General features: G+C 48.6%; 2 protein-coding genes across 8 annotated transcripts in view; one reads left to right on the forward strand and one right to left on the reverse strand.

The window, feature by feature from the left end:
* The window catches only part of ILDR2 (immunoglobulin like domain containing receptor 2), a 44,280-nt gene extending 36,737 nt beyond the window's left edge, over window positions 1-7,543 (forward strand). For all 5 annotated transcript variants that reach the window (XM_074900331.1, XM_074900294.1, XM_074900304.1 and 2 more), the window contains one exon: window positions 431-7,543. In XM_074900331.1, the coding sequence (XP_074756432.1) occupies window positions 431-466 (36 nt within the window). In that variant the 3' untranslated portion in view covers window positions 467-7,543. The remainder of the gene's footprint in view (window positions 1-430) is intronic.
* Window positions 7,544-14,198: 6,655 nt separating this feature from the next.
* On the reverse strand, window positions 14,199-19,840 carry LOC141971309 (uncharacterized). 3 transcript variants are annotated; one of them, XM_074928582.1, is made up of 5 exons: window positions 19,765-19,781; window positions 19,111-19,168; window positions 18,809-18,992; window positions 16,460-16,546; window positions 14,199-16,011 (listed from the first exon to the last, which is right to left on the reverse strand). In XM_074928582.1, exons 4-5 carry the CDS (start codon window positions 16,509-16,511, stop codon window positions 15,092-15,094), a joined length of 972 nt encoding a protein of 323 aa, XP_074784683.1. In that variant the 5' UTR covers window positions 16,512-16,546; window positions 18,809-18,992; window positions 19,111-19,168; window positions 19,765-19,781; the 3' UTR covers window positions 14,199-15,091. The 3 variants fall into 3 exon arrangements, with proteins under 3 accessions (XP_074784683.1, XP_074784673.1, XP_074784693.1); XM_074928572.1 differs by lacking the exon at window positions 19,111-19,168 and having other exon boundaries at window positions 19,765-19,840; XM_074928592.1 differs by lacking the exon at window positions 19,111-19,168 and having other exon boundaries at window positions 16,460-16,549; window positions 19,765-19,840.
* Between the last annotated feature and the right edge of the window lie 458 nt (window positions 19,841-20,298).

Below are 20,298 nucleotides of genomic sequence, written 5' to 3' on the forward strand. Positions count from 1 at the left end.
TCTGGGCTGAGACAGGGCTAGTAGCAAGCTATGGTGTAAGAGACCTCCTCTTTCTGAAAGGGCTGAGATGGCAGTCTGCTGTGGGTGTGTGCCCAGGGGCACGTGTAGGGGCCATGGATGCCAAAGGCATTCCTCACACTGGGTACCAGCAAGTGCAGAACATCCTGCCACAGTCCGGGCTCATGAGGACTGATGAATTCATGGCTGCTGGGGAAGAGGAGCTGGCTGAAGTCGGCTCTGTGAGAGAGACCGTGTCACTAGAGCAGCTTGGCTGTTAGGCCTGAGCTTAAGTGACTTGTGTGAGAGAGGAAAGGGGTGTGAGTAGACAAAGCTGCTGCTGTTCGGTTATGTCTCTGTCAAAGCTATGTCCATCTCCGTCTGTTCCATGGGTGCTTTCCTGTTGACCTTAATCTTCTCTCTTTCCTCTCAGAACGATTTTCCAACGAGGATGTCCCTTGTGGTTTGAAGTTGTGGACATGCCATGTTGATGGGCTGGATACCGTGAGGTGACTTGCAGTTGAAAGGATACAGAGCAACAAGCAAGACAAGCCTCTGCGACCCTTCGCAGCCATCAGCCATGGACTCTGTTTCAGTTGTTTGTTTCATTGGGGGAGCAGAGGTTTTTTAAGAGACAGACTCCCGTGAACAGCACTCGATCTCAGAGGCTTTGGGAGGCTGCCAGGAAAACGAGGCCAGGGCTGCCTTTGGCACCGTGTTTTCCAGTGCCCTCCATTCTGCGCTGGAAGGCAGCCACATCCCTACTGTCCCTGCAGCCCTGAACTATACATGAAGCTGCCTTTGTGCCTCTTGCCCTGTCTCATGTGCAGAGAGAGGCTTGTGTGCATTCCTCCTGCTCTCTCTGTCTCCTCAGTTTTCTGTTTGGATCAAATTTGTCTCCATGCTTATACTTTGAGCCTTTTCTATATCATCCTGATGCTGGGAGGAGGTCTTGTTCTTACAGCTGCTGGCTGCCTCCAGCTGATTGGGCCCTAAATCGTGAAAGAAAACCTACATCCTTTAAGACACTATAGAAGAGGACTGATGAGGTGTTACTTTGGCAAGGGCTGAACAGAGAGAGAGACAATTATGGGCTGGTTTGTTCTATATATTTAGTTATGTTCATTGTGTGATGAGAGTTGCAGGTGAGATTGATGTATTGTTTTGAAAGTGGATCAAAGTAGCTTTTATCGTGATGAGAGCATGATGTGTTTTTCCCCCATCCCCAACTGTGATTTGTTTTGATACAGTTGCATTTCCTTGCAGCTGAGCTATACCCCGTAGAGCTTCATGCAGGAATATTTACTCCACCATCTCATAAGCAGTGTTCTAGCCTTTCTGGCTCTCTGCTCCCAGGACCACCAGCCATCTTTGCATAGTGAGTGGCCTTTTTGTTTCAAAGAAGCAAAAAGGGGAAAGCCTTAGAGAGCAGCTGCAGATCTTCATTCTGTGGTACTGGTGTTAATCCTTCCTGGTCATTGTTCCCAGACACTGGAGAGAGCCCTAACAGCAGTGGGAAAAGAATTAACACCATGGATGGACACCTTTTACACTTAAAACCATTTCATTCACCTCACTTGTGACATGGTTTTAGTGGGTGTTGTCTCAGGAACAGGTGAATTTAGAAGTGAGTGCCTCACACCATTTGAAAGCCTGACATTCTGGTTTTCATAGCATATATAATGCAGTCATTTCTTTAGTTTTTAGCGGTGAAAATCGTAATGTGAATGAAGATGATGGGAACATTTTAAGGTCTAGAGTCTTGATCCTTATTACGTCTAGAAACAACTTAGTGCCCTCTTGTGTTACGGACACTGTCAGCCTCTGAAGTGCTATCTCTGTTGTTACTCTGGAAATGTGGGGAGCTGTCTGGCCTCAGGTGCTCACTCTGGCAATACTGTTCTGAACACAAGATTTGTTAACATCGGTGTGGTTCTCCATAAAGATGACAGATCCATTTTTGTATTACTCTTTGCCAGACCAGTTCACCAGGAATGGTCAGGGGAGAGGATGAATAATCTCCATAGATGCCATGACAGTGCAGTTTTCATGTTCAAAGGGGAATTGATGAAGGGATGGCTTGCTTCTGTTCCCATGCTCCTCCAGTGGTGACTGTAGTTTTGGAAATGCCAGTCCTGAGTCTTCCTGGTCAGAGAAGGATTAGCCTGTAAGGGCATACAATCATAGAACGGGTTGGGTTGGAAGGGACCTTAAAGAACATCTAGCTCCAACCCCCCTGCTATGAGCAGGGACACCTGTTAGCCCAGGTTGCTCAAAGCCCCATCCAGCCTGTCCTGGAACACTGCCAGGGAGGGGGCAGCCACAGCTTCTCTGGGCAACCTGTGCCACTGTCTCACCACCCTCATGAGAACAAATTTCTTTCTTGTATCTAATTTAAATTTGTCCTCTTTTAGTTTAAAACCATTACCCCTGGTAAAAAGTCTCTCTCTCATCTTTCCTATAAGCCCCCCTCTTAAGTATTGGAAAGGCTGCAGTAAGGTCTCAGGAGCCCTCTTTTCTCCGGCTGAACAATCCCAACTCTCTCAGCCTGTCCTCACAGGGGAGGTGCTCCAGCCCCCAGCCTGTACTGATACTGGGGATTGCCCCAACCCAGGTGTAGGACCTTGCACTTGGCCTTGTTGAACCTCCTGAGGTTCACGTGGGCCCGCTCCTCAAGCCTGTCAGGGTCCCTCTGGATGGCATCCCTGCCCTCCAGCAAATCAGTGGCACCACTCAGTTTGGCTGAGTGGTGCACCCAGTCCCACTGCCTGTGCCATTAATGAACATACTGAACAGTAACAGTCTTGATGCAGATCCTCAAGGGACATCGCTTCTACTTGTCTCCATTTGGACACTGAGCCACTGACTGCAACTCTTTAGATGCAGCCATCCAGCTGATTCCTTATCCATCAAATAGCACAGCCATCAAACCTGTATCTCCCCAACTCAGCGACAAGGGTGTTGTGTGCGACTGTGTCAAAGGCCTTACAGAAGTCAAAGCAGATGACATCAGTTGCTTTTCCCGTTCTCCACCAACACAGTCTCCATCGCAGAAGGCCTCCTAATAGGCCTGCTTTGCCCTTTGTGGAGCCCTGCTGGCTGTCTCTGATTGCCCCCTGACATCTCTGTGCCTTGACAGAGCTTCCAGGAGGATCTGTTCCATCATCTTGCTGGGCACAGAGGTGAGGCTGACTGTCAGTAGTACCTAGGGGCCTCCTTTTTACACTTTTAAAAAATGGATGTGATGGTTCCCTTTTTCCAGTCAGTGGGGGCCCAACTGCCTGACCACCATGACTCTTCAAACAGGGAGAGTAGCTTAGCAACTACTTTGCCATCTACGTGCCAACTACGTGCACTTGTATTATGGCTGGAGAGACTAAATTTTAAGTATTTTCATCTTTTCTCGTCTTTATGTATCTTCCTAGGAAAACTGCAGCATAGTTAACAAGAGGTAGGTAGGTGGTTGCCATCTGAGGTCTCCATGGCCTTGAGAAGGCTACAGAGCTACACTACATGCTATTTGAAATTAAACATTTCATCCCTGACATGGTGAAATGTTGATGCTTTGCTGAAAACCTTGGAGGCCCCGATGCCATGAATTTCAAGCCTGGTGTCTTTTCCATGAGACATCCAGCAGACCAACAAAACATTTCACATGCAAATTTGAAAGTGCATCTGTGACAATGGCTATGTCAGAAAGGGGCTAAATCAGTGGTTTAACAGTCTCTGAATACCTGTATCTTTTAAATCATACCAAAAGCCAGAGCATCACGGTCTCCTTATTTCAGTTATGTCATCTGTCCTTTATCCCAGTCACTGTAGTTTATTTGATCAAGCCCTCAGGAATGAGTTCTGTGTATAAAAAATACAAACGTTCCCCTCATTTATTTAGATCTGTTTTGTTTGCTCGATGCTGGTACTTTAGGGCATTTGTACACTATGTGTAAGAAGTTGCCATTTATGTATCTATTTAGCTTATAAATAGTTGCAAGCTATTTCTCTTAAGAAAACTGTTTCAATTGTAAAGCTATTTTAATTGTAGAAACAACTGTTCATAAGAACTGACCAACATTTCTTTTGAATCCAAGTACCTGGAAGAGTATTGAAGATTTTATGACTTGAGTTTTACCAGATAAAAATTTCAGCCTCAAAAAAAGAGCAGGGCTTAATTCCCTGAAGTCAGATCTGGGCAGCACGCATCAGTTGGCTCCACCTTGCTCTAAAATTTTAGCTTTATCTCCCTATAAAAATCTGAAGGAATTTTCAGTTACTGGTAGTGTTTGTCCTCAGGCCATCTTCATTTTTCCCATTAGAAATGTGTCTGCAACAGCACCAAAAGGACCAAATCAAAAAGTGGGGGTGCTGTATCTCTATAGCTACACAACCCTAACGACCCTTCCCTCTTGCAGCAGAGGAGAGCAGGGGAGCAGAGGCTGACAGAGAGGCTGAGAGGAGCCTCTTGTTTCAGAATCACAGAATCACAGACTTGTCTAGGTTGGAAAAGACCTTGAAGATCATCCAGTCCAACCATTGACCTAACACTGACAGTTCCCAACTACACCATATCCCTCAGCGCTATGTTGACCCTAGTCTTAAACACCTCCAGGGATGGGGACTCCACCACCTCCCTGGGCAGCCCAATGCCAACGCCTAACAACCCCTTATGGAAAGAAATGCTTCCTAATATCCAGTTTAAACCTTACCTGTCGAAACTTGAGGCCATTCCCTCTTGTCCTATCGCTTGTTACTTGGTTAAAGAGGCTCATCCCCAGCTCTCTGCAGCCTCCTTTCAGGTAGCTGTAGAGGGTGATGAGGTCTCCCCTCAGCCTCCTCTTCTCCAGACTAAACAACCCCAGTTCCCTCAGCCACTCCTCGTACGACCTGTTTCAGAAAAGGAGTAATGGTTTGTGTCTGCACCATCTTTCAGAACACCTGCAGAATGCCAGCACTGGAAAATAATGAGCCTGGGTATCACAGGGTCTCAAATTACAAATTTTCCAGTGATAAGTTTTTATCACTGGCATAAAATTAAAAACCTTTTCATATAGGATATGGATGTTTGGGTCATGTCAAAGACACGGATGGTTTTGTGGCCTTAAAATGAAGCATCACAACAGTGACTTGTGAAGACAAATGAAATGATGAGTGAATGCTGTGAAAAAAACAACCCTTAGAGCAACAGCAGGATGACGCATCAGCGGTAAATTTGGCTGTTGGCTTTGCTGTCAAAAATGTGATGTGGGCTACTGAAAAAAGTTCTGACATAATGGAATGGGAAAATAAATACCAGTGGTAATGACTTCTCAACAATCCCATGAGTCCTTTAAAGTACATTGTAAAAATTCTGCTGGGTGGCTTCAGTGTGAATGAATATTCTCAGACCATTTCCACTGAAAGGGAAAATTAACAAAACTAGCACTATGAATACTTAAAATTTTGAGAAGCTACAACATATATTACCTGAGAGGGCCAGCCAGTCAGAATTACTTCGGTCTTTGTGCTGGCATGTAGCACAGAGGACTGGCACTGTAAGCATCCCAGCCTTTGGGCCCTGGCCATCAGCAGCCTGGCCCAGGCCCACCTCGCCTTCCCTGCAGCCAGCGTTGGCAGCTGTGTGTGCCGGGTTTCCCCGAGGGGTCCTTGCTCCTGCTCTGGGCCCTGCTGTAGCTTACCGAATTGTGGGCTTCATTCTGGCTTGTGCCTCTGGGGACCTGCTGCCCGTGGATCAGCAGTTACGCTGCCTTCCTGACTTTTTCCAACAAGCTCCCTCTAGGTGGGCAATACCAGAGAAGACAAAGGGTTTCAGAGTCCCCAGAGATATTTACATGCCAATCCTCTCCAGTTACCTAAAACTGACCAGAGAGGTTTGTGAGAGAGAGTAGTAAAGTAAGTATTGGGCGTTGTAAGATGGAACTGGCCTTTTGCAGGGAGGAGAGAAGGGGCATTCTTGGAGCATTTTTTCCAGGGATTCTCAGGAAAGTTAACCACCCATGGATGCCACCACTGGGCTGTGACCAGCTTCCCCTGATAACAGTGTGATCTGACGTTGCACAAAGAGCTTTGCTTGGTCAAGTTGCCAGCCTTCTCCTACAGTTCCAGGTTGTCTAGAGCAAAGTAACTGCTAATTCTCCATATACTCAAAGAGGACTATGTCTCTTTTGAACCAAGGCCCCTCCCAAAGCTGCTTCTCTGAAGAGTTGCAGGACAACCCCTGGGCTGTACAAACACAGATCCCTGAGAAGGAGCAACTGCAAAACGTTTTAGAAGTCAAACCTCGCCACAAACTGTGACAGGTACATAAACACCTCGGTGTTTATCCTGCCTGGGCTATTCTGAAAATAATTTTAATGATCGTTTTTCTGAGAAACTGCTTAGAGCTATCTTCCTTTTTCTCCAGGGAGCTTTCACAGAAAGATGTGGGTGAGGACCCACATGAATTCTGTGTCACTAAGTATGAGGTTTGGGACATGTGGAAATGGAAACTAAAGGGGCTTGAGCTCATTTCTTGACAGGCTCCAGGAGCAAAGACCTTTGGCGTAAGCCAGGTGCTGCAGGTCTGACCCTGTGACTCTGGAAATCTCTGTGGTACAGCATCTCCACCGGGCTATACTGGCCACAGGGGCTTCCTACAACAGCTGTGACAGTGAAACCACCCTCATTGCCACTTGGGGCTCCTAAAGCCCCTTTCCTGTTGCCTGGAAGATCAGAAAATAGACCCATTATGTAATGTGATGGGACGGCTCTCATTTTTATATGATCTTAAAAATGCCAACTGGATTACCAGCATTAGTAACAGAAAAATCTTAAGAATAAAGTTAGCTAATACTAAAGGAAAGAATCTTCCGTGATTCCCTTCTGAATTCTCTTGTGACCTTTACAATCACTTTTCTGACATTCATCCCCGCCTGCATGGGGGCCTTTGCCAGGAGAGACCTTCCCTTCCTCTCCCTTTCTGCCTGTCATTCTTTGTCATGCTTGACCCCTCTGCTTTCCTTGGCTATTCCCAGTTAACCTTCAGCGTTGCGCCTAGGGGTTCCAGTCAATTTAGATGTAGAGTGATTGACACTTTGTAAAAAGATATTTTTACCCCCTACAAAATCAAAAATTACAGAATACACAAAACAAAACCCCAAGCCCTCCAGATATCCTCTCGAGCCCAAGCAGAGACGTTACTGGAAACATTTTAAAAATTAAAGCTGAACATAATTTCAAAAGGCCCGAGTATTGTTTTCAACCCCAGGGCAGCTATAGTCAGAGCTCTGAAGTGCAAACAACAGAAACAAATGCATTCAGTTTTCATTGTCCTTGGCGAGAGCAGGGGCAGAGAGAAGCAGCATTTCATGACTCAGAGAAAGCAAATGGAATTCCAAGACGCTATTAGTTGCATTTGAGTTTGAAAGTATGAAGTAGAAGTTGACAAGCTCATTTTAAAAGCAAAATTCAGTTCAAGGAAATGGCAAGGTTTCAATCTCTAATGCCTAGTGGTGACAGTCTACAACACCTGCTCACTTTATAGAGAAAAATATATTTTTTTGTGCAAAGCCTCTACTAGTGCCCTGAGAACAACATGCCCTCTGTGCCCCAAGCACCAAAATGAACTTAGAGGTGAAAGGAGCCTCTTGTGCATCCACGCCTCAGGCAGACAGTCTGCAGAGCACCAGCGCTGTCCCTGTCGTGCATCCTAACAGACTCATCATTAGTTCGTTTGTACAAGCTACACAGTCCGGACACTCTGGGCTGGGAGCCAGGTGCCCGCTGTTGCTTTTCAGGGGCCCTGATGAAAGCCCCAGTCCAGAGGTATAGTCCTCTTGCTGTTTACCAATAAGCTGGTGGGTTTTTTTTTTCCTGCTGTTCTCGCCCACAACAGTCATTTCCCACCCATTATGCAGCGAGTGAGTGGCTTTCCTTGCTGTACTTGGCTGTTACTCTACTTCGATTGTCCTTCTCTCCTGCAATGAACTTATTTTCAACATGGGTGGGAGGGGGTGGGTGTGGGTGAAGAAGGACATAACAATACTCTGAATAATGAAAATACAACACTTTTATAGCTTTTTGGCACACATCCTTATCCCCTGTTACCAAGCATTATACATTTGCCATGCTTGCAGTTTCAAAGTTGTTGCTTTTGAGTTGTCACCATGGAGAATAAAAGCAGGAAAAGCTACCGCCAAACTGCCTTTTTATTATCCTGCAGGCAAACAATTTGCCCACCTTTTGCTAAGAAATTAGCAGTTTACAGGAGTGGTTTTCAACCCTTTTTTGATTAACAGACAATAAGCCAGTGGTACAGCAGCCCCCTGTCATAAATTTCATAGCTAGCTCACAGGATAACCTATACGAGCACACTCTGCTCAGCATTCTTTCATACAAGAAATCCCTGGAAGTACCCCATGGAGCCACATTACTTCACAGAAAGGACAAACTCTTGCATGTTTTGCACACCTAAAAAACTTTTTCCCTGTGGATTTTATTGGGAAACTTTATCTTTTTCCAACAGACATGTTCTTTCCTTTTGGCATTTTGACCCCTTTGTCCTTATGTCTGCAGTACTCTGGTTGAATGTTTTTTTGTCTCTCATAAACAAGCAACTTCATTCAGATCCTGTCTCCATGTTATAAATAATGGATGTGGACTCTCACACCGTTTGCAGATGTAATCTGAACAGCATTTGTATGTTTAGGTCCGTATCTGCTAGGCATCATCAGCGGTCAGGTGCAGGAGAGGTGCATGAAGCTCCCAGCTCTGCTCTGTACCTCCCGGTCTAAGGTGCGTCACCCCTTGGCTCTTCAGTTCCCTCCCCGTGGAAGGGGAAGCAACCCCGGGCCACCTGTTTCCTAGGGCAATGCTGCTCAGGCCCCAGGGAGCTCAGCTCCTCTCTCTGGACTCTCCTCCCAAATACAGGCCTGCATCCCAACTCCACTTGAATTTTCTGGCTCTGCACGAACACCCCTTGGCAAACATGGATCCAGGCGCCAGCGTTACAACGCAGGCTCGATCCTCACGTTCGCACCCCAGTAAGTCAAACAGCCGCGGCCGCTGGGCCGAACCCACCCCGTCAGCAAGCCCTCCCCTCTGAGACCCACCAGGCCCCTCAGCTGGCGCACAGCACTGAGGGGAACGAGGGGAAGCCCCCCAAGGAACCCGAAACAATCCCCCCCCACTCCCTTCTGTGCTGGGGAGAGCGGTGGAGGGAAGCGGTTCAGGTCCCGCCCGGCCCCGAGGACCCGCGGACTCGGCCGCGCCGCCCCCTTCGGGTTTGAATCGTCCCCTCCGCGGGCGCCGGGCCGGGGCGGCCTGTGGGGAGGGCGCGCCCTGGCGGCCGCCGTTCCCGCCCGGAGCGGCAGGTTCTGAGGGGTGGGACTCGCAGGGCGGGGGAGAGGCTCGGCGGACCGAGTCTGTAGCGTTAAAGATCTCTAAGCTTAACGCTTGCCTCTGAAAATCGTCATCAACCGTTTTCATTTTTTTCTCCCATGTGTGAAGGTGCTGTTTCTTTGGTCCTCCTTGTTCCTCCTCTTTCCCGTAACGACCCTCCCCACAACGAAGACCCGCAAGAAGAAGGAATGGGGGTGAGGAAGACAGACAACAAAAATACTGAGAGGTCACCCAGCTCCGTGGGAAATGTTTATGTGAGAAAGGTAGAAGCCAGAGGTGCCCCTGCAGCTCCCGCAGTAACTTCAGGTTACCCCAGTAGGCTCTTTTGTGTCCAGACCCAGCTGGTCCAGAGCTCTTGGCTGTAGATACATGTTTGTGATTCAGGGCTATTTCTCAATTAGAGAAATGGACCTGAAAAAAATTGCCTGAAGTGGCACAGGACTACTTGCTATAGGAGGTGTAGTGCTGTCAGTCAGTCCTCACTGTGGGACAGAAATCCTTTCTGGTTATAACTCAAGTTTGTTTCAATCAGCCCTTCTACAGCAGGTGTTGGTGATTTTCATGCCCCAGTTATCACATCTCTTTGAGCAACAGATTAGTCATCACACTTGTCTCTGAATAGGTACTCCAGGGTAGTGAGGGTTTGAGCTCCAACTGGATGTATTTGACACACAAGAGCCTGTTAAGTGATTATTTAGTCTCTTAAAGTTCCCCGCTTCCTGGCAAAGCCAGAGTGTGTGTTTCTATAGGCCTCAGTCCTGCTCACCTTGAAACTGCAAGTTTTGGCAAGGACTTTTAACATCCAGTAAGGTGGAGATCAGGTAAGACTGTAACATAACCTAAAAGCTTTACCTCTTACAGATACACTGCCACGTCCTACCAAAGGATATCTGCATCTGTTTCATCACTAAATTTATATCAATCACAGAAAAGACACTTGTGGTCCATGCAGATGGACCTCTGCCAGGAGGATGTTGCAGTTAAGTCCTGGTTAAAGGAGGTTAGGGAAAGGAGAACTGCCCAGAGGCTGCTGGTGCTGTGGGACTGTGCCCTGTTGGGGATGGCATAGCCCAGCAGTTTGATGCTGCTGGATGTAGGCACCCCTTGGGAGCAGCCCTGCTGCTGACAGCATCCCCCACAAGGGGATCTGGAACTTCTCTCATCTTCAGATCGGTAAGATTCTGCAAGAGGGGTGATGTTACTAAGATGAAGACTGCCTCAGCTATATAAGCTCTTCCTGGGTTTCTCTTTCAAGTTTTTGACAATCTTAGACTTCAAAGGGTAGGTCTGCACAGTTAAAGTTTGAGAAATACCTGCCTAAAATGCAAGTCCTACAAATCTTTATGTGTGGACTTGGCTACTATTACTAAGTGTGTGCAGAAAGGATGTGTGGGCCTGGTACCTGCAGGGATGTTCTCCTTTAGAACTGGGACCCCCAGCACTTTGAGCTGAAACTATCAGCAGAGTCAAGCACTCAGCATTTCTGAGCAAGTAAACCTACTCAACAGAACCACAGTGTGCACGCATCCCAGCACAGCCAATTTACAGAGACTGCATCGTGCGCCTGTGGCAGCCAGAATGACTGATGCAACCTTTGCTGAGCTGAGCTGCCAAGACCAAGAGGAGAGCACAGGGTCCCACGCACAAAGAGGCCTTCACCTGACCATCAGAGTGACAGAACTCGTGTGGGTAGCAGACTTGGAGCCTAAGATATGTTTTAAGTAGTAATGGAGGAGTGAAATGTGGTTTCTTTGTTGTTTGGGTTTTTTTAAAATAGAAATATATATTTATATATAGTAATTTTCGTCTTCACTTCTGAGAAGAGAGATCTGAGGCTGCCTTCTGTTCAGGCCAGTATGGTGCCTGAGTGGAAAATTTCACTCCCCAGTTTCAGTAAGATGCAACTTAGGCTGGTTCTTGTGAATAGTTGTAAAAGGAGTTACTGCAGCAGAGCGCTGTAATCAAGAGATCTCCATGGACAGCCTGTCATCCTGATGAGAGACACTTCTTAATTAAGCAATGATGTTGTCATTGTAGCTGAAACAATTCCCAAGTGTCCCAACTTCCCTCATCATAGCAATGAGTCTGGAGTTACAGAGCTCCCAACAAGGGGTTTTAAAGGATTTCAAATGAATTTTAAAAGTTCAACACTTGAGTATGTGCAGCATGCAGAGAACACATTTCAAAATGTGTTTGAAGAGCAGTAACACAGTTTTGCACTACTGCAAAGATATTTGAAAGGAAGAGTGTGGGTAGCATCTCAAGTATTGCTGGGGAAACCTGAGATCTACGCACTTCTGTGAAAAGCTCAACTTTACTTGCAGGCAAATCGATTAAGAAGCAGCCCTTGCAACTAAGCTTAACTGATTTCCTGTTTGAGCACCACAATTACACTGATTTGATGATTAAACTTGTTCCGATTAATGGGAAAACCAGAAAGAATCCGTGGTCAAAATGACGAACTGTTTAAGCTAATGAGGGAGGACCCCGGTGTTTGTGAAGCAGCTGGTAGCAAGAGTCTGGAGGAGAAGAGGGAAACAGCTGCCTGCAGATAAGCACTGAATTCAAGCACAGGAGCAAAGCGAAGGGGAACGTGCTGGTGTGCTTCAACACGTCAAATGGCAACGCGGACATGCTGCATGAGTATCGATCATCTCACTCAGCTGATTAGTACCCTGAGGTTATGCCTACACCAGTGTGTAACATAGCCCCAGGGAGTAAGCCTGGGTGCTCAGTCCCTGATCATCTGCTCTTCATAACATACTAGATATTCTATTCTGGAGTAAAATTGTTTGCAACAGTCCACATTCAGTACTCTCATTGCTCCTGAAGGACCACCAGTTGAACAAGGCTGTCCTCCAGGGTACCCTGCAAGAGCTACGTGTCGACGAGACGAAGGCATGGGCACAGCAAAACCAACACGTGGGCTGGGCCACGTTTAGTTAGGTGGCAACTTGGCATTTTTGGAACATGATAGCCAGATCTCTGAGAAATCGTGCAGCAGAGTTACAGGCAAGTCTTCACAGCATTTTTGGTTGCCTTTCCTGGAGAGAGGCTGGTCCCAAAATGGCCCACTGCACGTTCCTCCTGTACCTATATGCTTGACTAAGAAAGAATGTGAAAGGTGTAGGACAGAAAATGTCCTCAGATGTTGTTTCTTAGCTCTCCTCCTGCCCCCAGATAAGGGAACCACGTATTAACTGTATGCTGTGGGCTTTGAACTAGGGAGTTTGTACTGACTGAAGAGAGAGAGCACAAAGTGCCTCAGCTTGTCATGGCAAAAGTGAACAGAGTGACGACACCAGGGCACGTGCTGCCTAGAAGCAGGGTCTGTGTGAAGACTCAGTGGGTGTAGATCATGCCCATCAGCAGGTTCTCCACGTGCCCAGTTTGAAGAATAAACAGAAGAAGTGTTAGATCAAGAGAGTGCCAAGGAGTTGACCTGGGTTATGACTACTTGGCTTCTCTGCCCCTTTTACTGTGTAGATGTAACCGTCCTGTTCCTTGCCTTGCTTTGCTCCTTCCGCAAATGTACATGATACGCTCATAATTCCAACTCCGAGGCCAGAGACGTGTTTTCAGCCAGTTTACATAAGAGAATTACCATTCAGAATAAATACATATTTTGGTAGCAGTATGTGCAGCAAGGGCACTGCAGAAATGAAGAGTAGTTGCCATCGTATTGTGGCAATGGGGGTCTTCCTGATGGGGCTGGGAGAATGCAGAAACAATAAAGGCATTGTGTCAGGCTTTTCCAGGTCTAGCCCTCCCTGGAAACAAAATTTTAAAAAGGGAGAAAAGTAACAAACATCTTAAATGATGCATTTCTTGGGAGCTAACAGCAATACTGGCCAGGTTATTTATATCCTTTTTTGCCCTGTGTTCTCCTCTGACACCAGGCTTCTCAGCAGTATGGACCCTGCTGCCTGTGAGGCTCAGTCTAGACTGGACTAATGCAGTTTAAAACAAACTCTCTGAAGTCTGTCATTTAAAAAATGTGGATCGTCTTATGGATCTGACTTAGGGCACAGCCATGTGAACAGTTACTCAGCACAGCTGTATTAATTCAGGCTCTAGGGGACAAGGTGGGAGTAGAGCGAGACCAAATGACTTAAACCTGATCTATTGCCAGTGGAGCATGAAGCTGTGCCCTCTGTGATAGCAGCTGGTGGCTAAGGGAGGGATGGACCTATCTGCATTACTCAGCCAGTAATTCCAGTCACATTCCTTCTGTTCACAGCTTGTTTCCTCAGGATCCTGTCCTCTTCAAGCTGGGCGTTCTCTTTGCCCTTAGTGATATCCCCCATTTGGGAGCTCACCTCGCTGTGAGAGCTCATTGTTCACATTAGGCCTATATGCGGTGCTGAAAATAAAAAATTCTACAGCACAACAGGTTTGCTCACTTCAATTTCCTGCCTAAAGCACACTGTGATTTCTTCCCCTGTTTGGCTCTGTGGGTGGAACAGGCATTTCAGTATACACTGCCACGTTCATTACAGGGAGTTCTTCCGCGCAAGAGATATTAACATCTTTGTTATTACTGCCAGTTCTCTCCTCCCCCGTACCAAGCGGTCCCCTGAGCTAGAATTCCTTTTAAGGACAGACTCCCAGTAGTAGTATTCTCCTCCACGAAGTGAAGAAGCTCTCTTCAGAGGTCAGTTCCTTCTGCTTTCTCAGAATCCTGCCTCCCCCATATTCCTTGGAAAGTCATTATTAAAGATGTCAAAACCACTCACACAAATATCACAGGAATTCAAGAAATTGGTATCATAATACCCTTTGTAATCATGAACAGCTCAAAACCACAGCGTTTCAGTTAAAAAGTTTTATCCAAGAAAAAATGTTTAACATTTAATATAAAAATCAAAGTCTGACATAGCTTATTTTTCAAATGTCATCCTTTTTCTGTTCATCAACTGACAATTAGAAGATCACAATTAAAAAAGTCATCCTAAATACTTTTAAAAGCCTTATAAAAACATTCATAAAGTGCCACCCACAAAAGCACCTAAACAAGAATCTGAGAGAAATACCTATTAGGATATTAATTTACTTAATTCCTGCTGAGGACTAAGCTGTCAGACAGCAACGTCATTTGTGGAACTGTCAACTTCCCAACCACAACCCAGCAAAAATACCATTCCATAGACATGGCCTCCGCAGAGCATCAGCTGGGCCCACAACATGTGGGGTTTTAAAATAAATAGATGCTAACACCACCTAAACCCAAGAATACCATCAAGTGGGAGATGTCGATTCTAAGGGGAGCAATCATCCCAGGCTGTGGCCTTACCACGAGGGAAATCCCAGGCAGTTTGTAAGGAAAACAGGTACAGATTTTAGCTGGTTTTTACTGGGATAAAGATCACTCCCCGCTAGAAGTAACAGAAAAAGGCACTGATCCTTGGAACATGTCTTATGTCCTCCTCTCTGGCTTTGAACATACCATACTGTATAAGCACCTTTCTAATCCCCATCCCCCAAAGACAGGCTCAGGACACTGCAGTGAACACTCACTAGTTCTTTCAGCAGCGGCCTCCCTCTTTGCTCGAGTGTCTGGGCAGCGATCACAGACAGATTCACCCGGAACAAAAGGGGACAGGCTCTGAGGGCTCCCTCCCCCCAAATTCATGCCCTGTCTGAGGTGTCCAGGAAGCAGCTGTGTGCCTTCCCAACACCAGGGAGCTGCCTACGGTGCAGACGGCCACCTCCTCTCCACCAGCTACTCCGTATGGTGCTTCTGGTGGCGCACCAGCTGGGGCTGGAACCGAAAGCTTTCCCCACACTGGGTGCAGCGGTACGGCTGCTCCCCGGTGTGGATGCGGGTATGTTTGATGAGGTTGGAGTTGCCGCTGAAGCCCCGGCCGCACTGGCTGCATTTGTAAGGCTTCTCGCCGGTGTGGGTGCGAGCGTGGTTAATGAGGTCAGAGCTCTGCCCAAAACGTTTGCCACACTGCCCACAGGCGTAAGGCCGGACACCATCGTGGGCTCGCTGGTGCTGAAGGAGGTGAGAGTGTTGGCTGAAGCTCTTCCCGCAGGCTGGGCACTTGTAGGGCCGCTCACCCGTGTGCATACGCTGGTGTTTGATGCAGGTGGAGCTGTCGCTGAAGATCTTCCCACACTCGCTGCACACATAGGGTTTGAGCCCGGTGTGGATGCGCTGGTGCTTGAGTAGGTTGGAGCTCTGGCTGAAGCTCTTCCCACACTCGGCACAGGTGTAGGGTTTCTGGCCCGTGTGGACCCGCCGGTGCTGGATGAGATGGGAGCTCTGGCTGAAGCCCTTGCCGCACTCCCCGCACAGGAACGGGCGCTCCCCAGTGTGCATTCGCTGGTGCTGGATGAGGTGGATGCTCCGACTGAAGCCCTTGCCACACTCAGAGCAGATGGTGGGCCGCTCTGCACGAGGGGCTCGCCGTGAAGCTGCTGCCACCCTTCTCACCCGTCTTTTCACCAGGCTGATATCAGAGCAAGGCAGCTTCGCCTCCTCTTCCTCCTCACAGCCACCTTGCTGAGCCTCTGAAGAATCGTGCCGGCTTCCACGGCTGTCCCCCAGCTGTTCCTCTCCTCCTCTGGAGCCCACTGCCAACATGTCCTGCAGATCTGCACTTGTGAGGTGGTCTGGAAGGGGACTTAACTCACCACCTGGAAAAAAAGCATGGCTCTGTGATTCTTGCCGGGAAGTGGCACAGCAGAGAATGGGCAAGCCGTTGCCCCGGGGAGCCTGGTCTGCACTGTGTAGGAGAAGCAGTAAAGGGAAGCCTGGGAGCAAATGGAAACCTAACTGCAGGAGAGGCTGTATGGCCTCATCATGCTACCCAGAGCAGACGTGCCACAAAGAGCAGAGACAAGGGCAGCGCTACAGGTGACTCCTTGCCTCCAAATCTTCACATTTTGCCTTCTTATTATTCTGTCTTCTTATACATACTCTTAAGAGCAGGCTGACAAGGGCAGGCGGTCTCCCTGCCCTGAGGGGGAAAGAACAGGTCTTGATATGAGATGCATGAAATAAAGTGCCTTAAATAACACTGAGGCAGCTCAAAGAGCATTTTGCTTGCTTTGTGTTTATAAGCTTATCTAACTTATTCCTCACCCATGTGTGTCTCCTCCAAGGCCTCATGATCTTGTTCTTCTCCTTGGTCCATCCAGGCAGTCACGTCAGGTTCAGCAATCAGGAATCCTTCTCAAAAAGCAAACAAAAGATATCTTAGTTGAATATTCAGCAAGAGCTTGTCATATGTCTTAACACTTACTACCCCTGCTGAATATGGTGAATGAGCAGAGTAGGCTGCATAAAAGAATTGGAGTCAACTGAACAACATGGACCTCCTGTGCACTACTGAGGTATTTGCTGTCAGATACTTTTGTTAAAGGAGATTCCAGGTTGCCCCTCTTCTGATGAGAGATATACATTAGGACTACACCAGACATGCTGGACCCAGAACTGGTTGACAGTATCATAGACAGAGGTGTAAGCAAAGAGCAAAACCCAGCCATACTTACATTCCTCTAATAACAGCCAAAAGACCAACTACTCTCCTGAGATTATTTTAAATGGAAAATGACTCTTTAGTCACCAGACCATGATTTTTTCACTTGCTACCTCATCTCTTCTTTCTCCTCCAAGACTCTCAGGCTGAGGCAGCAAAACCCAACAAAACTGGCAGTTTGATGTCTTGTCTACTCTAGCTGGATTCTGTTGAGCTCTAACTGCCATGAATGCAACTGTTGAGCAGGGTGCTCTTACAAATGCCATTAGCTCCAAATAAAGAATTTTTCCTTTAGTATTTACTATTTTAAGGCCAAAACCAGCCAAACAGTAAGCAACAGCAGTTAGCATCAAGAGGGCAGGCATCAGCAGTTGCTGCAGAAAAATGCCGAAGAACAGAGAAAACAACAATGGTAAGAAAAATCCCACTTTATTTTAAAAAGTAGTCATCAAAGATGGCAGGGAAAGGATACCACATGGATGAATCTAGGACCAGAGACTGACGTGCATCGCAGCTGAAGCTGAGATCGCTTATGAGAATATTTTTAAAGGAATTAAAGAACTAATTCCTCCCCCCCCCCCCTTTAATCTTTATAGTTACTTAATACTAGTTTGCAGCACTTCAAAAATATATTCCCCGAACTGTGCTTCAAGCTACCAATCTCTCTGGACAACTGATACTTCTGGACAACTACTCAAGCTCCAGAAAGAATTGACTAACTGGACAGATGGGCACTGGCGCAAACCAACATTGCCAACTGATGGACCACTTCATCCATCACCAACAGCTATTTAATGACAGGTAACAGGTAATAAGGGATTAGATATTGTCAGAATCAAGGAGACAACTCAGATGAAGGGAACAGTTTTGGACATTGGATGCCAGAGATTACAAAGCCACCAGTCTTTAAGTCTTTTATTCTATGTGGCAAAGCTGGACAGAAGAAAGGGAGCAAGCAAAAGAGAAAGACTGCAGTCTTGAGCTGCAGAACCATGAAGAAAAAAATAATCAGATAAGAAAAAAAGAAGCCTTAAAAGTTAATAGTCTGAGTCCCTACTTTAAATATTTGCTGAATGCTGAAGTGGACCACCCCGGCAGGTGGATCATTTCTGGCAGTTCCAAGCCAATATACAAAGGCAGGTTGCCTTCTGCAACCATATAGCTCTCAGGACTCTGCCACTACCGAGAATTCCTGCTGCAACGGTTTGGCGGACCAAGCTATTGACATGCTGCAATACGCACCAGATGGCCCACCCCCAGGCTAGAGCAGGAGGAGTCAAAACCCAGTCCACGAACAGACCTTTCCCCCAACAGCAGGGTTGCTCTCCGAAAGCTGTCAAAAAACAGGAACTTTGGAGGAGCAAATCCCTCAGCATTTCAGAGGTGGCACCAGCATCTGACAAATGTCCAACGATTGCCACCAGGGGAAACATCTAAGCAAGCAGACAAAGCAGAAGGAAGAGTTCCCTTTTGGCCCTGAAAAAGTATCCTAGCTCGGGTTGCCACTGACACACTGCTGCTACGCTCAGGTTTGCTATGGCCACGCAGCAGAAAGCAGATAACCTTCATACAATTAACAGGCTACTCTGGAGTAAGAGAGTTTTCTTCCATTCCCCTGATCACACTTTGTGAAACGAAGGGACAAACCTCATCAACAGAGGGGACACTCCTGCAGGGATTTCATCTGTTACCAGCAGAAGCATATCCTTGGGCATATCAGGTTATTGCCTGAATGTGGAAACTGAAACAGGAAGAACGTCTGTGTATGTGGAGGTGTGGGGTTACCGTAGGCAACACCCACAGCTTTACTAAACCAAGATAGGAAGGATAGCTAATTTGGACCTCCAGCAGGGACTTTGCCAACACACCACACTGTTCCTGGGGCCTTGGCTTTCAGACTGCGATAGCATATATAGATTTTGTAGCTGAACCCTACAAGTTATGTTCTTTACCTTGGCTACTTATTTTCTCTTCCGACCACTCAGCTCTGTATTCCTCCCATGGCTGTACCAAGCTGCGGAGGTTACAGGACTCATCCTAGTGCAGAGCTCCATGCTTTTGGTTTCTTGCGCTCCTGAAGCGCTGTCAGGGGCGAAACACTCTCGGCACGATCATGGCAGGCAGGGCAGCACAAACCTGCAAGTCAGAAGGCGGCGTTCAAATCTTCCTCTCCCCAGTTGTTATCTGGGATCGATAGTGCTTGCAGTAAAATCAAAAGGTGAAGACATTTTTACCACAGAAAACAGTGAATTACATGGCTGCATACGTTCCTCTTGGGTGTGAGGAGTGTCCCCTTCTCCGTACCCCCAGATCTGTGGACGAACCACAGCACTGGTCAGTGGCTGCCCTCCTGCCCAGCCCGGGATGCTGGGGGGGGCGTAGGGAGACAGCCTTCGGGCGGACCCTGGGGAGCGCTGCCAGCACGCCCGAAGCCAGGCAGGGGGGTGTGCAGGAGGGGCAAAATCACGGTGTTGTTTTGGGGAACAGGGATTTTCCACAGGGCATGGGTGCAAAGCTGCCCGTCTGCAGCAGCGACCAGAGGCAGCGGGTGGCTACTGGGGAGAGGTACGCGGTGCTCTGGGGCCGGGGGAAGGGCTGGAAGGGGGCACAGGCAGGCAGGGGCGGCAACCACAGCAGAGCGGGGTCTGCAAAAGGGGCACGCTGCCCCCCACCTCCTCCGAGCTGCCTTTCTCCTCCTCCGGGTAGCTCCTTCCTCCTCAGGGCCGACAGACAAAGGCTTAAAGCCCTCTCCCGGGGCGGCCGCCTCCCCCGAGAGCCGGCGCGGACCCGCGGGGGCTCCCCCGGCCCTGCCCCGTCCCCGGGCCGGGGGGGTGCGGGAGGGAGGGAGAGAGGGGAGGAGGGGAGGAAGGGAGGGAGGCCCGGCCCCGCCGTGCAGCGCCGCGCCTACCTGCAGGGCGCCCGCTCCCGCCCGCCGCCGGCAGCCGCTTCCTGCTCCGCGGGCAAAGGGCGCTTCCTGGGCGGGGCGGGAGGCGCCGGGCCCGGCCCTGAGGGGAGGCGGGGGGGTACCCCGCAGCCCCGGGCAGCCCCCCCGGACCGCCGCCTCGCTCTCTGCGGTGCTTGCTGGGGAAGCGGCGCCGCCCCGGGCCTGCGGGCTGGGTAGCCCGGCCCGGCCTGCGCGGGGACGGGCCCTCGGGGTGGGTTATCCGCCGCCGTAACCGCCCCGGGGCGGTGAAGGCAGCAGCGCGCCGCAGGTTGCTGCCCGCGGGCAGGGCCTGGCGCAGCGCGGGGTTTCGGAACAGCGGTGCTGTTTTATGGCCCGTACGCAGGTCGTTGTACTTGGTGAAGTGCTTTCCCTTGGCGCAGCCTGGTGCTTTGGCATCCAAGTGCCAAGCGTAACTTGGGGGCGGAAGGGAAGCAGCTGAAGTGGGGTGCGGAGAGCTGGTCTGTGGTGGAAAACAGGAGACAACAGCGCACCGCAACC

Source organism: Athene noctua, chromosome 1 (assembly GCF_965140245.1).
Source record: "Athene noctua chromosome 1, bAthNoc1.hap1.1, whole genome shotgun sequence".
Lineage (NCBI taxonomy): Eukaryota > Metazoa > Chordata > Aves > Strigiformes > Strigidae > Athene > Athene noctua.